Here is a 17,244-nt window from a genome sequence, read left to right as displayed (position 1 = left end):
AGTTCGGGGGTGGGGAAGTTTATTGTGATACTCTTCTGCGGCTCTCCCTCTCTACTCAGGAGCATAGCGTGGTCAGGGGCAGGAGGCCTCTGCGATCAACGGCCTCCACAAAGGAATACTTTGAGTCTCTTCTGGTGGATTGGACGCTGAGGACGGAAGCGATGGAAGAAGGATGCAGTTTGATCCTGTTGGAAGGGTTCTTGTGGGCCTTGAGTGACACGCTGGTGACGGGGGCCAAGGAAAGAGGAAATTGATCACACAAAGGAAGTTGGCTAATGGTTAAATTGGACCACGGAAAACAAAAGAGGACTGGTTCTACCTAGTGACACCGAAGGCAAAGTGATTTTGGTAGTTTAGATGCACGGTCTTCCAACCGTAAGTGACTTTTTCTGATTTAACAATCGGAGTCTAAGAGCTCTGCAACAGCACATCTTTGCCCCTCTCCCCATTCAGCGGCCCTTCCTGTTACCCCTTGCCACATGATGGATTGAGGCCGTGGTAAAAAAAAGCAACTCATTGTCCTTTAAAGATAGTTCTGATTTGACCACAAAGCTTAGATTTGGGCGGGTGACCTATTTGTTGGTTATTAATACCAGACCATGACAATGGAGAGATGGTGTGTAAAAAAACAGATCCATGAGCATGTCTTTATGTAGAGATTCTCAACTGGATCAAATCAGACAGTTGGGCTTGTGACATCTATGTGGTACTTTTATGTGGGACTCAGCAGTCCTCAGACGACTTGCACCTTCAAGCACTTCTCAACTGTCTCCACTACTAAACACCTAGAAGGTGCGACTCTGATTGCACTTCAGTTATTTATCATTCATTAAATTCACAGATGAAAAACTTGTGAATCCACACTAAATGTGCACCAAACCAAGAGGTAGAGAATAAGAATGCAGACATATTTTATGAGAGTAATTGAGGGTATTTTAGTGTGTGAACACGTGTTTAGCTGAGTGTGTGTGTGTGTTTTTGATGGTTTACATATGTAGTTGTTGGAGGGGGCGAGAGTTCACACGCTCATCACTCTTTTTTTCCCTTTTTGACCTCATCTGCCTCCGTGAAATTTCCCCCAATTTGGGGAGAAGGTGAAGGAGTTCAACCCTCCGCCCCCCTCGACTAAGCCTCCAATGCAGCAAGTTTGTAACACTTGTAGCATGACTGCATAGTCCATCTGGGATGTAATGTGGTTAAACTTGGAGCAGAGATTCCCAACCAGGTGGACTGGTCTCTCAGGAGAATTGTTTGTGTAAATAATCACACTGGAGACAGCAGCAGGTGTTGGTCCTTATAAATGTCTTCTGCGGTTGCCACAAAGATTTGGGAAACTGTGTGCGCTGCAAGTATGTGAAGAATAAAATAATAATTGTAAAGTAATGGATAAATGTTTAAGTAGTTAGTAATGGTGCTCCTCCTGTCTCTATGTCAAAGTGTCCTTGAGCGTGACGTTGAGCCACACGTTGCCCCCATGCGCGTTACAGCAAACCCCTGCTCATATTAAGGGATAATCCATCCCGTTAAACTGTATTGGAAAGACTTTTGTAACATGATCGATTGAGTCTGCTCCTGCTGCCTAAACCCTACACGCATATGTGAAAATGCAAACAATACATGCACGCCAGAACGTATAGCGTGATACAGTATTAAGTTCCCTCCGGCCCACATGTTTTTGTTTCTAGGTGGAACATTTTCACAAAGCAAGATCCACTCAGACATGCCGGAGGGCTGCAAAGGGGTGGTAGGAAGGTGGTGACAGGAAAATGCAAAATGAAAGGTCGTGTTTCACGCTGCCATCAATCAATTTTTTTCTGTTAGGGTTGCAGACTTTGGGTTTTGCACTTTTAGCAGTGAGGGGTGGGTAATAAAGGGGCGGTAGAGGTGCCAGGGGAGTGTGTGTGTGTGTGTGTGTGTGTGTGTGTGTGTGTGTGGCTGGAAAGTGTGCACTTTTAAGATAAACTAGTCTGATGAAAGAGGAGCCCTTGGCCCTGCAGTGGCCCCCATCATCCATCTGGTGATGTCACTTGGATGCGATGGCGAGAGAGTGTGCGTGTGACCCTGCAGTAAGGCCTTTGGGAAGTAAAGGGAGGGTGCAGGGGGGTTATGGGTTGTCAGGTGGAAGGATGATGCTGCAGCTCTCCTCGGTAGCCGTGCACATCTTAGGCATCGCCGTATTGTGGGATGGAGCACTTGTCAAAGACAGACCCCACCGGTGTTCGGCGGGAACCTGAAACCTCCTGGAACATGGTTGCAGGAAAGGAGAGGGGAAGAAGAAAACGAGCCGAGGAGACGTGCAGGGGCCCCCGGAGTGCCAGACGCATCATTACCTTTCTATTTCACTTGATGAAACCCATTGGGCTGTTTCACACTCTCAATGGGACCCCGAGTTGAAGGAAGCCTCGTATCAGGATTAAGGGGTTGGAGAGGAAGTGATGATGCTGACAGCCGGGTGATGAAGAAGGAGCTTGTTTCTGCAGTGTGTGTGTGTGTGTGTGTGTGAGAGAGAGTGTGTGTGTGTGTAGCTGGACTGACATCCATGTTGCCAGTCTGAATGAACAAGGACGGTGATTGGACCTGCCGAATTGGAGGGACTATTAGATCTATGAAGACAAAACCACTTGATACGTTATTTTGTGTGCGTGAGTGCACGTGTGAGTGCATGTGTGTGAGGGTGTTCACACCTGTGGGCTCTGTGCCTCATTAGCTTATATTAGCATAAGTAAACGGTAGGTGCGTTGCCATGGCAGTTTGCGCCAGGGTGCTGCCGATGGTAGCAGGATTGTGCCAATGCTATTTCATTAACCTTTAAAGGACTTGGTATTAATTTTAGTAGAAGGACCATGAATATCAATGTGTAGTTTTGTCATCTCTCTCTCTGCCAGGTTGTTAGCGACGCTAGCTGCTCGGCTCTCGGGACGGCGATAGCGGTCTGTTGGTGACTTGGCCGTTCCACCGTTTTGGTCCCAACGGAAATATCTCATCAACTATTGGATGCATTCCCACGTCCCCTTTCACAACTTTGTCGACACACTGACTTTTTGCCTCAGTTCAAACCAGCCCAAACTTTGGTTCATGCCTAAATATACAGTCTCATGGCTTGTGCAAGGAAATGAAACACACCTGCACCACACCAACTCATAGTCGCCATAACATATGCCCTGGGTTCCTTGTACAATTCTCTCATATGCATCAGATTCAACTGGCCAGGAAGAACATCACTGGGAACCGACAACCACTGGTAATTCAATTGTCCCACATGACTTCATGGTGAGTAATCCACAACTGGGCACTCAGTGAAAACAGCATGGCATGCAGGCCTTATGAGCCGGGGGCAGAGAGGAGGAGTCGGGGGTCAGGAGGGGGTCGGAGAGGGGCTGTAAAGGCAGAAAAGAAGGATTCACATCAATGCTGCGGACAGTGACCAAGCGGGACAAATAACTACTAATCTTCTTCATGGACGCGATGAAACAAATAGGCGTTGAAAATCCGAGCAAATGAGACACGCCTGGCATGAGCCGTTTGCTGATGTAAGAAGCGGGGTCGTGCGTCCGCATACTCACACACAGACAGGAGGACAGACAGGAGGGCAGCCATTAGGATGGCTGTAAATGCTGTGTGGATCCAGAGAGAGATCTAAGTCCCCGGCTTCAGGGTTCTTCTGCAGGCACATTCAGAACTCGACTCTCAGTCATACAGCGTAGATCGGAAAACATGATGCTGTCGACAGCTTCAAATTCGCCTTGATAGGCTCAATATTATTGATTTTGAAACTCAAAGGAGACCGAGATGAGTGAAGGAATGGACTTTAACATTGACAGAATTGTCCCAGTAACGGTATTAGCAGATCCAGGTTTTGAACGCTCCAGGGCTTTAAGAGGCATTATACAGGAGACAGGGGAGTGCTAATTTGTACCCACTGTTACACAAAAATGTGTCTCCAATTGCAGTGGAAAGGAAGGCACAGTTTCCATAGTAACGGTTTTCAGACTAAGTGGTTATCTTCACTCGCTCTCAGTTTTTGCTCTGTTCCTCCCACATTTTACTCTCCTTTTTTTTTAAATAAATCAAGCGCCAGGGAGCTGGGATACATTTATTAAAATCTAAAGAGAGGACATGGGAGGAAGTTCTGGATTAACACAAACACATGCAAAATACAAAAAAAGGACCAGGGGGATCAGCAGAAAAAGAGATGCAAAAAGGGACGGATAGAAACAATTAATACATTTCCTAATCCAAACACCTGGGAAAATGTTGTTGCTGTGGCATGAATTCAGAGGGGCTACACGGCAAAACAGAATCTAGACATGCAGCAGCTATTCCTGCCCTATATTTCAATATTAATCTGCCACGCTAGAGGATTTCTTGGCCAATCGCACAGTGTAATCTTGTCAAGGGGCAGATGGCACACTCGCAGTGTCAATCGGATCTCCTGGATTGGAACGATGGAGGACGAAGGTTCTCCAGAGGCTCGCCAAGCAGCCGCCGCGCCAAGGTCAGTGGGTTCGCCTGACCGACGGCGCCATGGAAGCAGACATTCACCTTTTTTTCCCCCGGCTAAGCCAAGACCTGGAAGTGACTCGGAGCAGGAGGGGTGGACATTGGACACAATTGCAGGCTAGGATTAGGATTAGCACGATGTAACAGGCCCGTCTTGTTCCCTTTTCCATCTCGCACAAACACCTCATGGATTCAACCCTCTCTGTCACACACATGGACGCTGCCGTTCATCTGACTCGCTGCCCGGCCGAGGATGCAGTGTTTACTGCGGATGGAAGAGGAGATGAATGCCTGTTGGCCACTTGCCAACATTGAGGAGACATGTTGTGAGAGAGGACACATACTAAATGCTCAGCATGTTAGCAGTGCAATGTTCAACTACCTTAGTTTAGCATGCTAACATTTGCTTATCAGCACTGAACAGAAAGTTCATTGGAGAGGCCTGTGGGAAAGCCGTAGACCTTTGCTCATACAAAAAGGTGACGCAAGCTTTGACATTCTGCAACCAGCAGGGACTACAGGGGATAACTTGTCCCCAGTGAGGAATAGTCAGGTGGATCAAACCCGACCAACCAACCAGCATGGCCATCCGCAGGTCCCCAGTACACTGAGCACATGGCTAATGGGACAGAATGTGGAGAAAAGCATTTGAAAACCAGCGATGTCTACAACAAAAACTTTTGTAAAAAATATTGTAAATAGGCAGGAAAATCACATCCCTTGTGTATTTCAAACTACTAACGTAGTCCAACAGCCCCACAGGTTCACCTCTGCAGAATGCTCCAATTTACAAGGCAGATGTATTAAACAGGCCAGCTAGTGACAGTGTAATTTGCATGGCTGCAGACCGCTCCACTCGGCTCAGCCTCGCCGATCCTCCACGACCAAAACAATCTCACCTTCCATTACCAGATGCTCGATGAGATAAAGGAGTGTGTCGTCCTCTGATAGACCAGGCAGGCAGGGAGATGAATGCATCCGCTGGCGTGGCCGAAGCAGTGGAAAAGAACAAGAATAAATGAATGAATGGGACAGTAATGAAAAGAGGGGGAGGTGGAGGGGAGAAGGTAAGAAGGGGCGACAGGACATTCAGAAGGGCTGAATGCATTGGGAAAGAGGACAAAAATGAGTAAAAGACTCACAGGCCGCTGTACAGTTGTGTTGGTTGGGCTCAACGAGGGGAATGGGGTCGTTTTTTTTCTAAGGATTCTGAAAACTTTTTAAGAGGAGTTTGCAAAGTCCGACCCTGCTATGAAGGATGTCGCACAACCGGCGCAGGAATGCGCAGAAGAATTGAAAGGACATCTGTAAATGAAATGTTAGTAGGTTAAAGACCTGGTTTGTCAATTACTGCTGACAAACACTTTGATGAGGAATCTAATCTGAGATTGGGAAGGACACACTTTTCACAGTTGACCAGCTTTCTTGCCGGATTTGTTGGTGATAAATCAAACAGCGGCTTGGTCCTCTCCGACACTTTCTAAATTCCCCTCCTGGCGCCTCACGCTACATCTCGATCGTGTAAAAGGCAGAATATTCCACGGCCCAGCAGCAGGGATTTTCCCAGCCTTTGAACAGGGCGAAGCTAGCCTTTATGCTAAGCTAACGGGCTGCTGGCTGCGGCTCCATCACAGCGAGGGTGCTATCGATCTTCGCATCTAACTCCAGGCAAGGACGCTTTCATTACGGCCAACGCCTGGTTTATAATGAGGTTACCACAAATGTCACCGTGTGAAAGCTTCACGGGAGAACAATCACCCACTTTTCCATACGATTGCACAGAAAAGGAGACAGAGGAAGGGAGAGAGAGAGCGACGCACAGAATAGCGAGGGTTTGCTCGGCTAAAACATTTGCTTTGGCAGAGGGGTGGTGTTCTACTGGTCCCCTGACATGCATCCGGAGGAGCCCCTCTGTCTTGACCATAAATCTGAATGGAGTGGGAGTTATCATACACCCCCCCTCTCGGCTCCCCGGCTAAACCCCACATTCCTCCCAGACACCGCTTCGTACAAACAAAGTGGCCCGTTCCCACCGCTCGACATTGGGAAAGGCGATGGTCTGTCATGGAAAAATCCTGAGGCATCTCAAGAGTCCTTTAGAAGTTGTTTTCTTTCTCTTTTTTTCCCCCTTCATTTGCCCCCCCCCCCCCCCCCCTCCACCCACAGGGCTCAGCAATGGATCAGCACTTTGTCTAGTGGCTGAACTTTCTCTGTATGTGACAGGAAGGAAACCAAGCTGGACATGGAGTTCACACATAGATGTCGTTTCCGATTAATTGGAGATTAAAACCGAACGTCTATGCAATGTGAAGAGAAGTGAAGTCTGTGAAAGAGCTGAAAGAAATACTGTACAAAGAGCGAATACATTTGAAACAACAAGACATTAGGATGCGGATACACACACACACACACAAAATGCATTGAGGGGAGGAAAGTCCTATCGAAGCCCCTGGTAACACATTCCATAGGAGTCCGCCTGCTCCCTCAAAGGGAGCCTTTTGTCATTACTGAAAGGCGGAGGGGTTACAGGGTTTCTCGCTTTAGGGTGCTGAGAATAATACTCGCTCTCAAGACAGCGACCTCATCCTGACTCTTTTCCCCGCGCATGTGGACGTGTGCATGCGCGTCTCGGAGACGCTGGAAATGAGTGTGACTGCGTGTGGGACAGCTCGCTGTACGTGCAAGAGAGACAGAAGGAGAAGATGGAAGTGTACGGTCGATAATGCATTGCAAGGGTAAGGGGAGGAAGAATAGATCCTCAGGAGGAAAAGAACCCCCCCTTTTCCCCTCCCTCCCCATTGTCTGTCCATGGTGATATGATCTGTAGATGACATTGGCAAGAGCAGGAGGTAATGTAAAGCGCACACATGCAGCCGGGCCCAGGGAGCGGTGGGCTTCAACAGGAAATTCCTTTACAGCCTTTCTGCTGACTAAGGCCTCCTAGTGGGAACAGAGTAAGAACGAATGTAATGTATATGGCGTCTGTTATTTGGGGTCCGGGTAAGGCATCTTGTAGCATGTGCATAAGCCATTACCACAGGGGAGTGAGGAGTGACGGTCTCAGAATAAAAGAGCGGTAAAACCGTTCCAACAAATATGCAGGTAAAATGTCATCGCAGCCACAGAAACACAGCGGAAGAGTCAAATTATTTATGGCTCATGTGATGAACTTCAGGTGCCATTAAAAATACATTTCTCCATAAATATGCCCACTTGCGTATCAGCATCAAGATCAAGGTTAATTTATCCTCAAAGTTCGGCAAATTTGAAAGGGAGATTGGCGCCTCGTTTGAATTGATCCCGTGGTGCTATGCTGGTCTTGACTGATGCTCATGCTTCGGTTTCATCATCCACTCACTCATTAATCCCCCACACCAGTGAAAGGGGGGGTGGGGGGGGGGGGCGACAGGGAGGCACAGACAGTAGCCATTTGCAGGCAGCCTCCATGTTGCAGAGGCAGCTCGCTGCACAGGTGTCCTTCCACGGTGACCTAAATTACTCCGTCTGATGCCACCACAAAGACCGCGAGCCTTACTTTGATCGCCTCGCTGCTTCTCCGCGGGCCTCCGGTGCGGCGGAGAGAGATTCTGTCCAACAACCACAACAAAGGCGACAAGAGAACGTTGCCGGGTTGGTATTAATAAAGGCGGGTGATGTTCTGACGTACCGCTGTTCATGTGAAACCCGTGTGTGAGATGGATGCTGCGCCTGAGAGAAAAGGAGTGGCAGGTCGGGAGCGGCGCGCCGAAGCGGAGTAACAGCGCCACCCGGTGGATCACGTCCTGTACTGCATGCTGTCATAAGCACATATGTATTAGAGAAAATGTATTAATATATAACTAATTATATATTCACAACACACTACTCAAAATGCGAAAGAACATGACCAGAAGCGGAAGATATATTATGTAGAAAGAGGGTATTTAAAAAAAAAAGTAAAATTCATAGTCACTTAAGTCTTAAACAAGGATTAAAATTGAAACGCTTTGTATTAATGACAGTTAAGCCCCCACTCACAAAGAACTCTATAAAACATATCATAGCTTCCTGCAGTGAATACAGGTGTACTGTTTCAGCGATGCTTTATTTAAGGTTTTAAACAGAAACTAACTGCGGTCCTTCATTCAACATTGACTGTGAAATTCCACATTTTGAGCTGGAGAGTGCTGATAGTTCTACGCAGTAGCTAAGCGCTTAGTTGCAAATAGCTCTCATATTGAGTGGTGATTTCCTGTTTCAGCCACCAATTAGAATGCGTCAGTAGCCCAGACTGGTTTTCTCCTTTAGTAGCATAATGTCCATTTCCCAAAGCAACACACTACGCCCACTAGCCATGAAGCCTTTAATAACAATGATCATTTGAAAATAAACAAAAGGGAAATAATTGACTTTGGGGGGAAAAAAAAAAAGAAGAAAAAAAAGAAAGAACTTGACATCTGATTTGAAAACAGACGAGTGTGGAACAGCTTCGATTAGTTCAACGTGTGAATCGGAAGGGAATACACAGCAGAGAATTATAGACATGCAACACATTGTGAGAACACAAGAACCTGAAGAACAGCCTGTGTCTTCACCAGAAAACATACAACTCAACGTTGACACATCTGCACAACGTCCCGCATGGTATTGCACAGACATGCAATCCAAAGCACATCATACAATAATTAAGCATTTATTTTAGTATAAATATTACATCTCTAGTACTTTTGCCTCGCGCACATTACAGATGACAGAGAAGGAAATCAGAGAAGGATGGATAGTGCGCCCGTTGCTCCTCGGCCTGTTGGCACATTTCCTGCAACCCTCAGTTTCAAAGCAAAGAATCTGCCGCCGCGACAACGGGAGCGACGTGCATTCTCTCGGTTTGCTCGCACGCCACCTCGCTCCAGCAAAGTCAAAAGTAATGAATTCCCACGACCCAAATAAGACAAACAACTTATTCAAAAGGCGACACAGTTACAGCCTGCAACCAGCTCACATTAGTCCAACGAATAAGATGATATGACAAAGAGCGGGGAAAGAACCAACGCCGGGTCAGCCGGCGGCGCAGCGGAACCTTTGGATAACATCACACTGCAGAATGTTTTACAAGGCCGTATGTCTAGAGTTGGGAGTGAATCCAAGATGAAAAGTGCTCTGTGAAAGAAGGCCAATATATATATATATATATATATATATATATATATATATATATATATGTTTTCATTTTGAAGATTCTCTCGCATTGTAAAGATGAGAAGGAAACAACGGGGGCACGGGTAGAAACGAAGCATTCAATCATCAAGCGTTGACAAGCAGCATTATAGTTTATGGCTATTTTGCAGCCTGCCGTTACATCGTTGCCCAACCTGCAATGCACTGGCGACATACGTTTTATTATGGCATAATGAAAAGGGGGAAACGGCTCCTTACTTGCTGCAGGGGTACCTTTCACATTCGGACTCGTCGCTGCGCGTCCTTCAAGCTTTGAAAAATAAAATAAAGGAGTGACTAGTGTTGTAGTGTCGAAGTCAGAAGCTACAAGAAACAGCAAAGAGCCATTAGTCTGCGCTGGCCTGACAGAGCAGTGTGATTCTTATTGCCTTACTCTTTTTAACAGGTTCCCCAATATGGTCCAAACCCGCCGGGACATCCCTTACTGACAATCATGACATGGTGACAGTGTGGACAAAGAGTTAAAACACGGTAAGCATAGTTCGTCGGCCGAGAACTAGCGTTAATGGTTGAACAGAGTTTCTGTTGCAGTGGCTCTCATTCCCAGTTCTCCCAGTCTTCATCCATCTGGTAAAAAAACAAAAAAAAGGAGCTTAGTAACAAGTTTAATTTCTCATATTTTAAAGTGGAAACCGCTAATAGTGATCATCCACTATATATAAATATATATATATTATTACACACACACACTCACACACTTATTTTACTCCTGATCTGGCTGGATACCTGAAGCTAGTGCTGTGTGCATTTAAAAATAAAAGATGGGGGGGGGGGGGGGGGGGTCCTATCTCAAAAATAAATCTCCTGGAAGAAGACGTCAAAGAGACCCAAACAGATGCAGCAGCAAAACTCCTCAGACGGCCGTGTGCAGTCTAATGGGCGCACCATGGGAACGCCGCCACCATCAAGTGGATTGATAAATAATGTTAACGTGACGTTCCCTTAAAATAAGACTATGCCACCATGGCATGTGCAGCTGCATGCACCGCCCACACGGATCCGTCAAAAAAAACGGATCCTCAACCAAAGCCAGCACTTTGTCAGGGAATAGAATACACAGATCAATATAACGCAGACAGCGGTGATGATTAGGAGCCGTTTCCACTGTATTTTGGTAAATGTCACAGCACCAACCTCTCCAGAAGCTTCTATTTTAGAGAGTGCCATTTGGACTTCTTCTTCCGTCATGTCCAAGTCAAAGTCCTTCTCCCAGTCCTCACTCACATCGGTGCTGGACCCTGGTGACGGGAAAACACATTTAGAAACTGTGTGTGACCTCCACCAAGCAGCTCCTTGCCTGAGCTTATTGAGTGGAAAGCTCACGACCACGTCGCTAAACTTAATCCCGTTTGCCGTTACACTCCCTGCCTGGACCAGCGGGAACTGGACGCCTGCCACTCACTGACAACTGAGGAACACCCTGAAGTCAGCTCACCTTTCTTGCCATTGTTAGAGGGCGAAGACTTCCCGCTGTCGGAATTGAGCTCAAACACTCTCAGGTCCTGCAGCCCCTCCTCCTTTGCCGCGTCTGGTTTGTCGGTGGGGGCGGACGGCCGCACGGACGCCCCATCAACGGTGACCTCTGGCGAGTCCCTCTTCCCGGGCCTCTGCTTTGCTTGCATCTTGCCCGCGGCATCTTCCAAGCTGGCATCGGTCAGCTTCTCGGCAAGCTCCGTGGCAACGGGCTGCACGGCAACGGGCTCCGCGGCAACGGGCTCCGCGGCAACGGGCTCCCGCCACGCCGAAACCTGCGTCGGCAGGCTGACGCTGTCGCTGCTGCCGGAGAGGGCGGCGTCGCGCTCTTCGGCGGGGGACGGGACGGAGCTCAGGAGAGCCGCTCCCGCGGGAGCACTCGGGGTGATGGGGGGCCGGGTTGAGCTGTTGTCCCGGGGTGGGGTCAGGTTCAGTCGAGATGATGACGTAGCGCCGAGGAAATCATCTGACAGGAACGGCATGAACAGAGAGACTGTAAGGGACAGGTCTTTAAAGTCAAGCGGTTTAATTGAGATGATAAGCAGGAGATCGCTTACCTTCCTCCTCTTCCTCCCAGCCAAGGGTCTCTGTGTGTGTAGTCTGCTCCGCCCTTTGCTTCAGCGCCAGTCTCCTGGCCTCCTCCTAGAATAAAAAAAACAATAAGAGGGAAATTTGATTGTGTTTATTGTCAAATATGTTTCCTTCCATATCCCATTATTTATATTTAGTTTTAGCAGAAAACATGAATAGGCTTAAATTCTGTGCCACCTTTAAGTGTTTCCTTATTAACACCCTGTCATGGTGCTCTTGTTGTTGTACTAGATTATTCAGCTTATTTTATGGTATTAAATACATGTGGTTAAAAAAAAGTATAGTAATACTGATCGTTCATCAAATACAGCTAGTGTATTTTTCAAAGTTTAACATGCTAAATAAATCTGGGACAAGATAAACACACAACCAGTGCTTCCTACAGTCCCACTGGGCATGTGGAACCACTGGCATGTTCCAGCCAGCAGGTGGCGCCCAAGATAATCGTTTCATGTGATGAAACAGACACCTTCTGCTGGTAAGAACACACCAAAATAGCACCAAAACACCAATAGCACAACTACCTGGTCCAACTGAAAGACTCTGTAGAAATACCGCTGCCAGAATTCTGAATGTGTTACAGCCGCCGGCACCTGGGAAACACAAAACAAATTATAAAAGAATGTCCTCCTTGTCTGCACCGCCAATTCTCATTATGACGTCTCATTCTGATATTAAATGGTCAGCGGTGATGACAAAAGTGATGACAAAACCATTGCTACACACCATTTTTGTGTAAAGGGCTCGTATAGAAGGACTGGTGACCAGAAGCTCTGAGATTTCTGTCTTTGTGTCTTCCAAGCTGAATCTGGACAGCCAGTTGTCAAACTGCTCCGGGGGACCTGGAAAAAAAAGACTTCTCATTAAAATACATCGTAACCTACAAAAAACAACGCAATCACATTATGATTTAAATGGTGCGTCACCACACAAATCTAACTCATGACTAACATCAAAAATACATGTGTGCAGCAAAATTAATTTGAAAACCGATGCATAGAAGAAGTACTAGAAGAATAAAATACTAGTTCACTTTAAACACAATATAACCAATGACAGTCCAACATTCTGCTTCCTTGAGTCTTACCATCCGGCTCATTGCAGTACGTAGCAGGGTCCGCTTGCAAGCTGTAGAGACGCGCCTGCAGGACAAACAAATGCTACGCTGTGGTTAATGGTCTCAACATGCTACATCATGTGCTCACTTTCACGGTGGTTAATTGTCTCAACATGCTACATCATGTGCTCACTTTCACGGCCCACAGCATCTTATGAGAAAACATACAAGAACTAAATCCGCCCTGAATCAACTTCAACAAACGTTTGTTCGACAGTCACGTCTCCCATCTATTTATTTCAAACAACTCCTGCACAAAGATCTAGTTAGCCGTCTAGTCATTTAAAAAAAAAACTCAAGGTTTGTGATACAGTGAACTTTCTAACAGGTGACATTGAAGTGTATTTCTCAGCTAGAAGGACGAGAAGACCTACCTTACAACTGTCGTAGACTTCTGTAGTTCCTGACGGCGTCGCCACCAACGTGATTACATCACAGTCAATGGTTTTATCGGGTGGCGGAGCGAGCGTGTCAGTTATTACTCCTAAGAAACTAGAAAGGCTCTTCTTCACTTTTTCTGAGGTCTCAGAGGACCCTTCCACCTGGAAAGCAGCATTAATAGATTCCTAAATTCCCAGGCGTACAGGGGACGATAGTCTTTTGAACACACATTCAACAGAAATTTGAAAGAAATAACAACGAACAAGGTGAAGGCTGCAACTTACCGCGAGCTTATTCCTGACAGCCGTGGCCGTAGCCACAATTGAGCAGGTTGTGTCGTGTTGAACCACGGTGGAGAACTCTGTCAGGTCTCGCTTTATGAATTCTAAGGCCTCCGTGGACTGCAGAGGAGAATACAACAATCATATGCAACTTTAGCATTTTAATTCAAGGGTCGGACAAGATTCAAATAATACAAAGAATTGAATCAAATATGTTGAACAAGAGAAATGTTCAGAAACTGAAAATCTACAACTTCTTTAAGCAGAAAATCTACATCTGCTTAGACTAGGATATAGCTGGCACATTTAAAATCTTGTCCTTCCGCAGCTATAATCACATCGGGCAACCAGGTTTTATTCACAAGTTGTAAAGTTCATAATATTTTAGGGGAAATGACTTTTCGTTTTACTTTGTCAGTCGTAATGGTACGTTTACGCATACCTGTCTGAACTTTCATGACAACTAGTTGGTTAGTGTGTGTTGTTTACAAACGTGTACATAACCGTTTTAAGCATCTACTTAAAAGATTCATGACATCTTTACACGGGGTTAGGACATTAATACAAATGAAGCGGATGTGTTTATGCGGGATACCTTATCTTTGACGGCCTGGTAGCTCTGCTGAAGCCAGCCTCCCCACCAGCCTTCTCTGTAGACATGCACACATTTAGAAACGGGATACTCTCCGGAACCACAACAGCAGAGTAGACATTTTACTTTCAATTGCGCGTACCAACAAAGCGATACATAACAATTTTCGACAGTTGGCTTTCTCGAGCGCATTCTGGCTAACTTAAGCTAACACGTAACGTTAGTTGCCTAGCCAACAAGCTAAACGAGCTAGCTCACGTCAGCTAGCAGCGACATGGTACGTAATCTGTCAGCCACAATTGCAATAGGTAAGGCGGAACGTAACTGCTAGCTAAGAACAAACAGGATACACACATTACGTTGTATATATAAAGACGACTTTGCGTGGTTTACGCAAATTGCTAACCAGGCTGTGCTAACGCTAGCCAGGCTATGTTTTGGTAAACAAACGCGACTTCCTAAACCGATTCCGTGAGTTTTAAAGCACAGCGTTCAAACGAACCCACAACACAAAACTTCATTCGAAACATAACACGTTAACGAACACAACGTGCACACGGCGACGGTGCTCTCTGCTGTATTATATCTAAACGAACAAATAAGTAATTTGCGAGTTCACTCTCACCCTTCAGCCATCTTCAGGCGATGACATCATCAGTATTTACTGAACTCCGACCCGTGTTGCAAGGCTTTGAAATACACGTGATGCAGAATGACTTCCCTCCTGCCACGCCCGGATAGACACATCTACATATACGGAAATGAATCGAATGAAATTCACTGTTATGAATAGTTGTCTTGTACAGTTTGTAACCAAAAAAACAAGTTAAGTTTCTGCGACATCTACGGTGGCCGCAGAGGACCAAAACAGAAGGCAACGCCAAAGGTGGACGTTTGGGAAGCACGGTGTGTAGAAAGAAACAATGAGATGACGCTCGGTTGTTTTAATATGTTTTTTATAAAACAAGAGGTAACCAAGCTTTGCTTGTGACTTCATACTGTTTACGTGCTCACCTCTGCAACAGATTTGTCACAAAAAATGAATTTCCACTTAGTGTAGGAACCTTGATTATTTTGTGTGTTTAACTGTGTGAAAAGTCAACACAAATCAGTAAATGCATCAGGAGCCCCCATTACCCGGTTTAGAAGAAGTATATTAAAAACAAAGGACACCCATCAGTGCAATACTTCTGCGAAGGAGGTTAACAATTTAAGCATATGCAAGTCATTTTCTTATAATTAAACATAATTTAACCAATAAGCTGCACACGAAACCAAACAAATGATTCCAGACCACACCTCTCCTTCTCTGGCCACTATGTTGACTAATCAGTGTTTAGCTATTCCAGCATGAACCCCCTCATCAATCTCTCTGCTCTCAGTATCTGTGAATGTGCATGTGTGCGTATCTCCACACATGCACATTGCATACGGGTGGGTCGACTCCCAGCATCTGTGCTTTGCCCCTCATCAGTATTCTGGGTGAAAGGGGGGCTGTAAGCTTTACTGAGCACAAATGAAAAATAACAGGCAACAAGCCCCTGGAAGTGTGTTCTCCCTTAATTGAAGTCCCCCCTTAAACAGACGCTGCACAATGCGTGCGTATGTCCCTCAATATGTCTCCCCCGTCCAGCCGCTCAATCCTCTTAATTGGGTCTTTCAGTCCTCTAATTAACTCTGTCAATGCAGGTTTTGGGGAGCCAAGTTGGGACAAGTACTCCTCTATTGAACAGTAATCTGAGGCAGTTAACGTACCCAGCTGCCCTCAGTGTGTGTGTGTGGTTTTTGCATGACATTTAATGCACAAACGGGGAAATGTGTCGTATCATTGATTGTGTCGTTCAGTAGTTCTGTGTATATTACTTTTGAAACTCCTCTTCTTCAGCCGATAAGCCGTTAAGTAGATTCAGTTCGCCCAATTCAGATCCGATTTTAGATTAGTTTATATGACATGTTTGTTATGAAAAATATGCACTCCTAAAATGTATTTATACAGGTATGTATCTCATTCTCAAGAGGGACCTGAATGTGCTTGGTTGTTAACTGTACCTAACTTTAAGTAGAAATTCATTTCTTCCATTCTTTTTAGTTGGAATACTAAATGTAGAAGTAAAGCACACTTGTTAAACGCAGATTAAGGAAATCCATTGTATGGCACTTAATACTTGTACTTCCCCTCATTTTAGTGGCAGATAAAGTACATTTGTCTCATGTAAAGTTTGAAAAATCTGCCAGCGTTGCATATTTTGAGCCATTTTCAATAAAAATGCACTTTTTTTGTGTTTTATACAATCATTTCCATTTCATAATTCTAGTATTCGACTTGACCTGCCTGCCTCAAAACTCCAAGAACTTTCAGTATTGCTTTGTATTCTCAAAGGTAATAGTGCACAACATTGTGACTTAAACCAGAGCTTTCACTGCTGGTTAGCGTATGCTAAAGAGCACCACGGTGACAGCAGTGGCTGAACGTAATGGCACACAGAGGACCTGTCCATATTGTATGATTTAAGACGCATATCCATTAAACACCACACACATCACACCCACGCATGCTCCACGCCGTGGGTTAACGCCATCTGGTGCTGATCAGGAAACACCAGTTTTGCACAAGTCAGTGTCTCTAATTATCTACCTAGAGCAAAGCAAGGCCGATCCCCTCTAATCTCCACAATGTGTTCTGCTTCCCATTCCCACCTGTGCCCAAGTAAAGGGGAGGGGAGGAGGGTGGGGGAGGGGCCCGGGGTCACCCTGTCAAGGGACCGGGGACCAGGTGACGCCGCAACGCCCAGTCCCAACGACAGAAGCTCTGCCGCTTGGTTTGGCTGGCAGCTGCCTCCCCCCACTGAGACATCCCACAGCTGACAATCCCCAAGTACTGACAGGGGCTCTTTTCAGTGTCAATAGCCTCATATATTAGAGCTAACCGCCTTTGTGGCGAGAGAGGGTGTCAGGCCTTTTGGCCCGACAGCGCTTGTTACCATGATGAAATGTAGATTGAATGGAGGGGTCTGTGTCTCAGGCACGAGAGCTTGGACTCCCCCGGCCTTTGTGTCCCACGCATGGCCATTGTTCGAACCCATTCAGCGGTTCTC

The 17,244-nt window shown here is 46.1% G+C and overlaps 1 protein-coding gene and 1 long non-coding RNA gene across 2 annotated transcripts; both read right to left on the bottom strand.

The window, feature by feature from the left end:
- Positions 1–4,641: 4,641 nt before the first annotated feature.
- LOC120833012 (uncharacterized) lies at positions 4,642–5,742 on the bottom strand. Its single transcript, XR_013452801.1, has 3 exons — positions 5,643–5,742; positions 5,400–5,481; positions 4,642–4,765 (listed from the first exon to the last, which is right to left on the bottom strand). It is a non-coding gene; the product is annotated as an uncharacterized LOC120833012 (long non-coding RNA).
- A 3,086-nt stretch (positions 5,743–8,828) lies between these two features.
- On the bottom strand, positions 8,829–15,020 carry bsdc1 (BSD domain containing 1). The gene is made up of 11 exons (XM_040199765.2): positions 14,775–15,020; positions 14,153–14,207; positions 13,561–13,677; positions 13,270–13,437; positions 12,866–12,920; positions 12,505–12,620; positions 12,303–12,371; positions 11,745–11,829; positions 11,150–11,653; positions 10,849–10,952; positions 8,829–10,281 (listed from the first exon to the last, which is right to left on the bottom strand). Exons 1-11 carry the CDS (start codon positions 14,783–14,785, stop codon positions 10,252–10,254), a joined length of 1,314 nt encoding a protein of 437 aa, XP_040055699.2. The 5' UTR covers positions 14,786–15,020; the 3' UTR covers positions 8,829–10,251.
- Between the last annotated feature and the right edge of the window lie 2,224 nt (positions 15,021–17,244).

This window comes from Gasterosteus aculeatus, chromosome 15 (genome assembly GCF_964276395.1).
Source record: "Gasterosteus aculeatus chromosome 15, fGasAcu3.hap1.1, whole genome shotgun sequence".
NCBI classification, from domain to species: domain Eukaryota; kingdom Metazoa; phylum Chordata; class Actinopteri; order Perciformes; family Gasterosteidae; genus Gasterosteus; species Gasterosteus aculeatus.
This window is presented reverse-complemented; position numbering and strand designations above follow the sequence as displayed.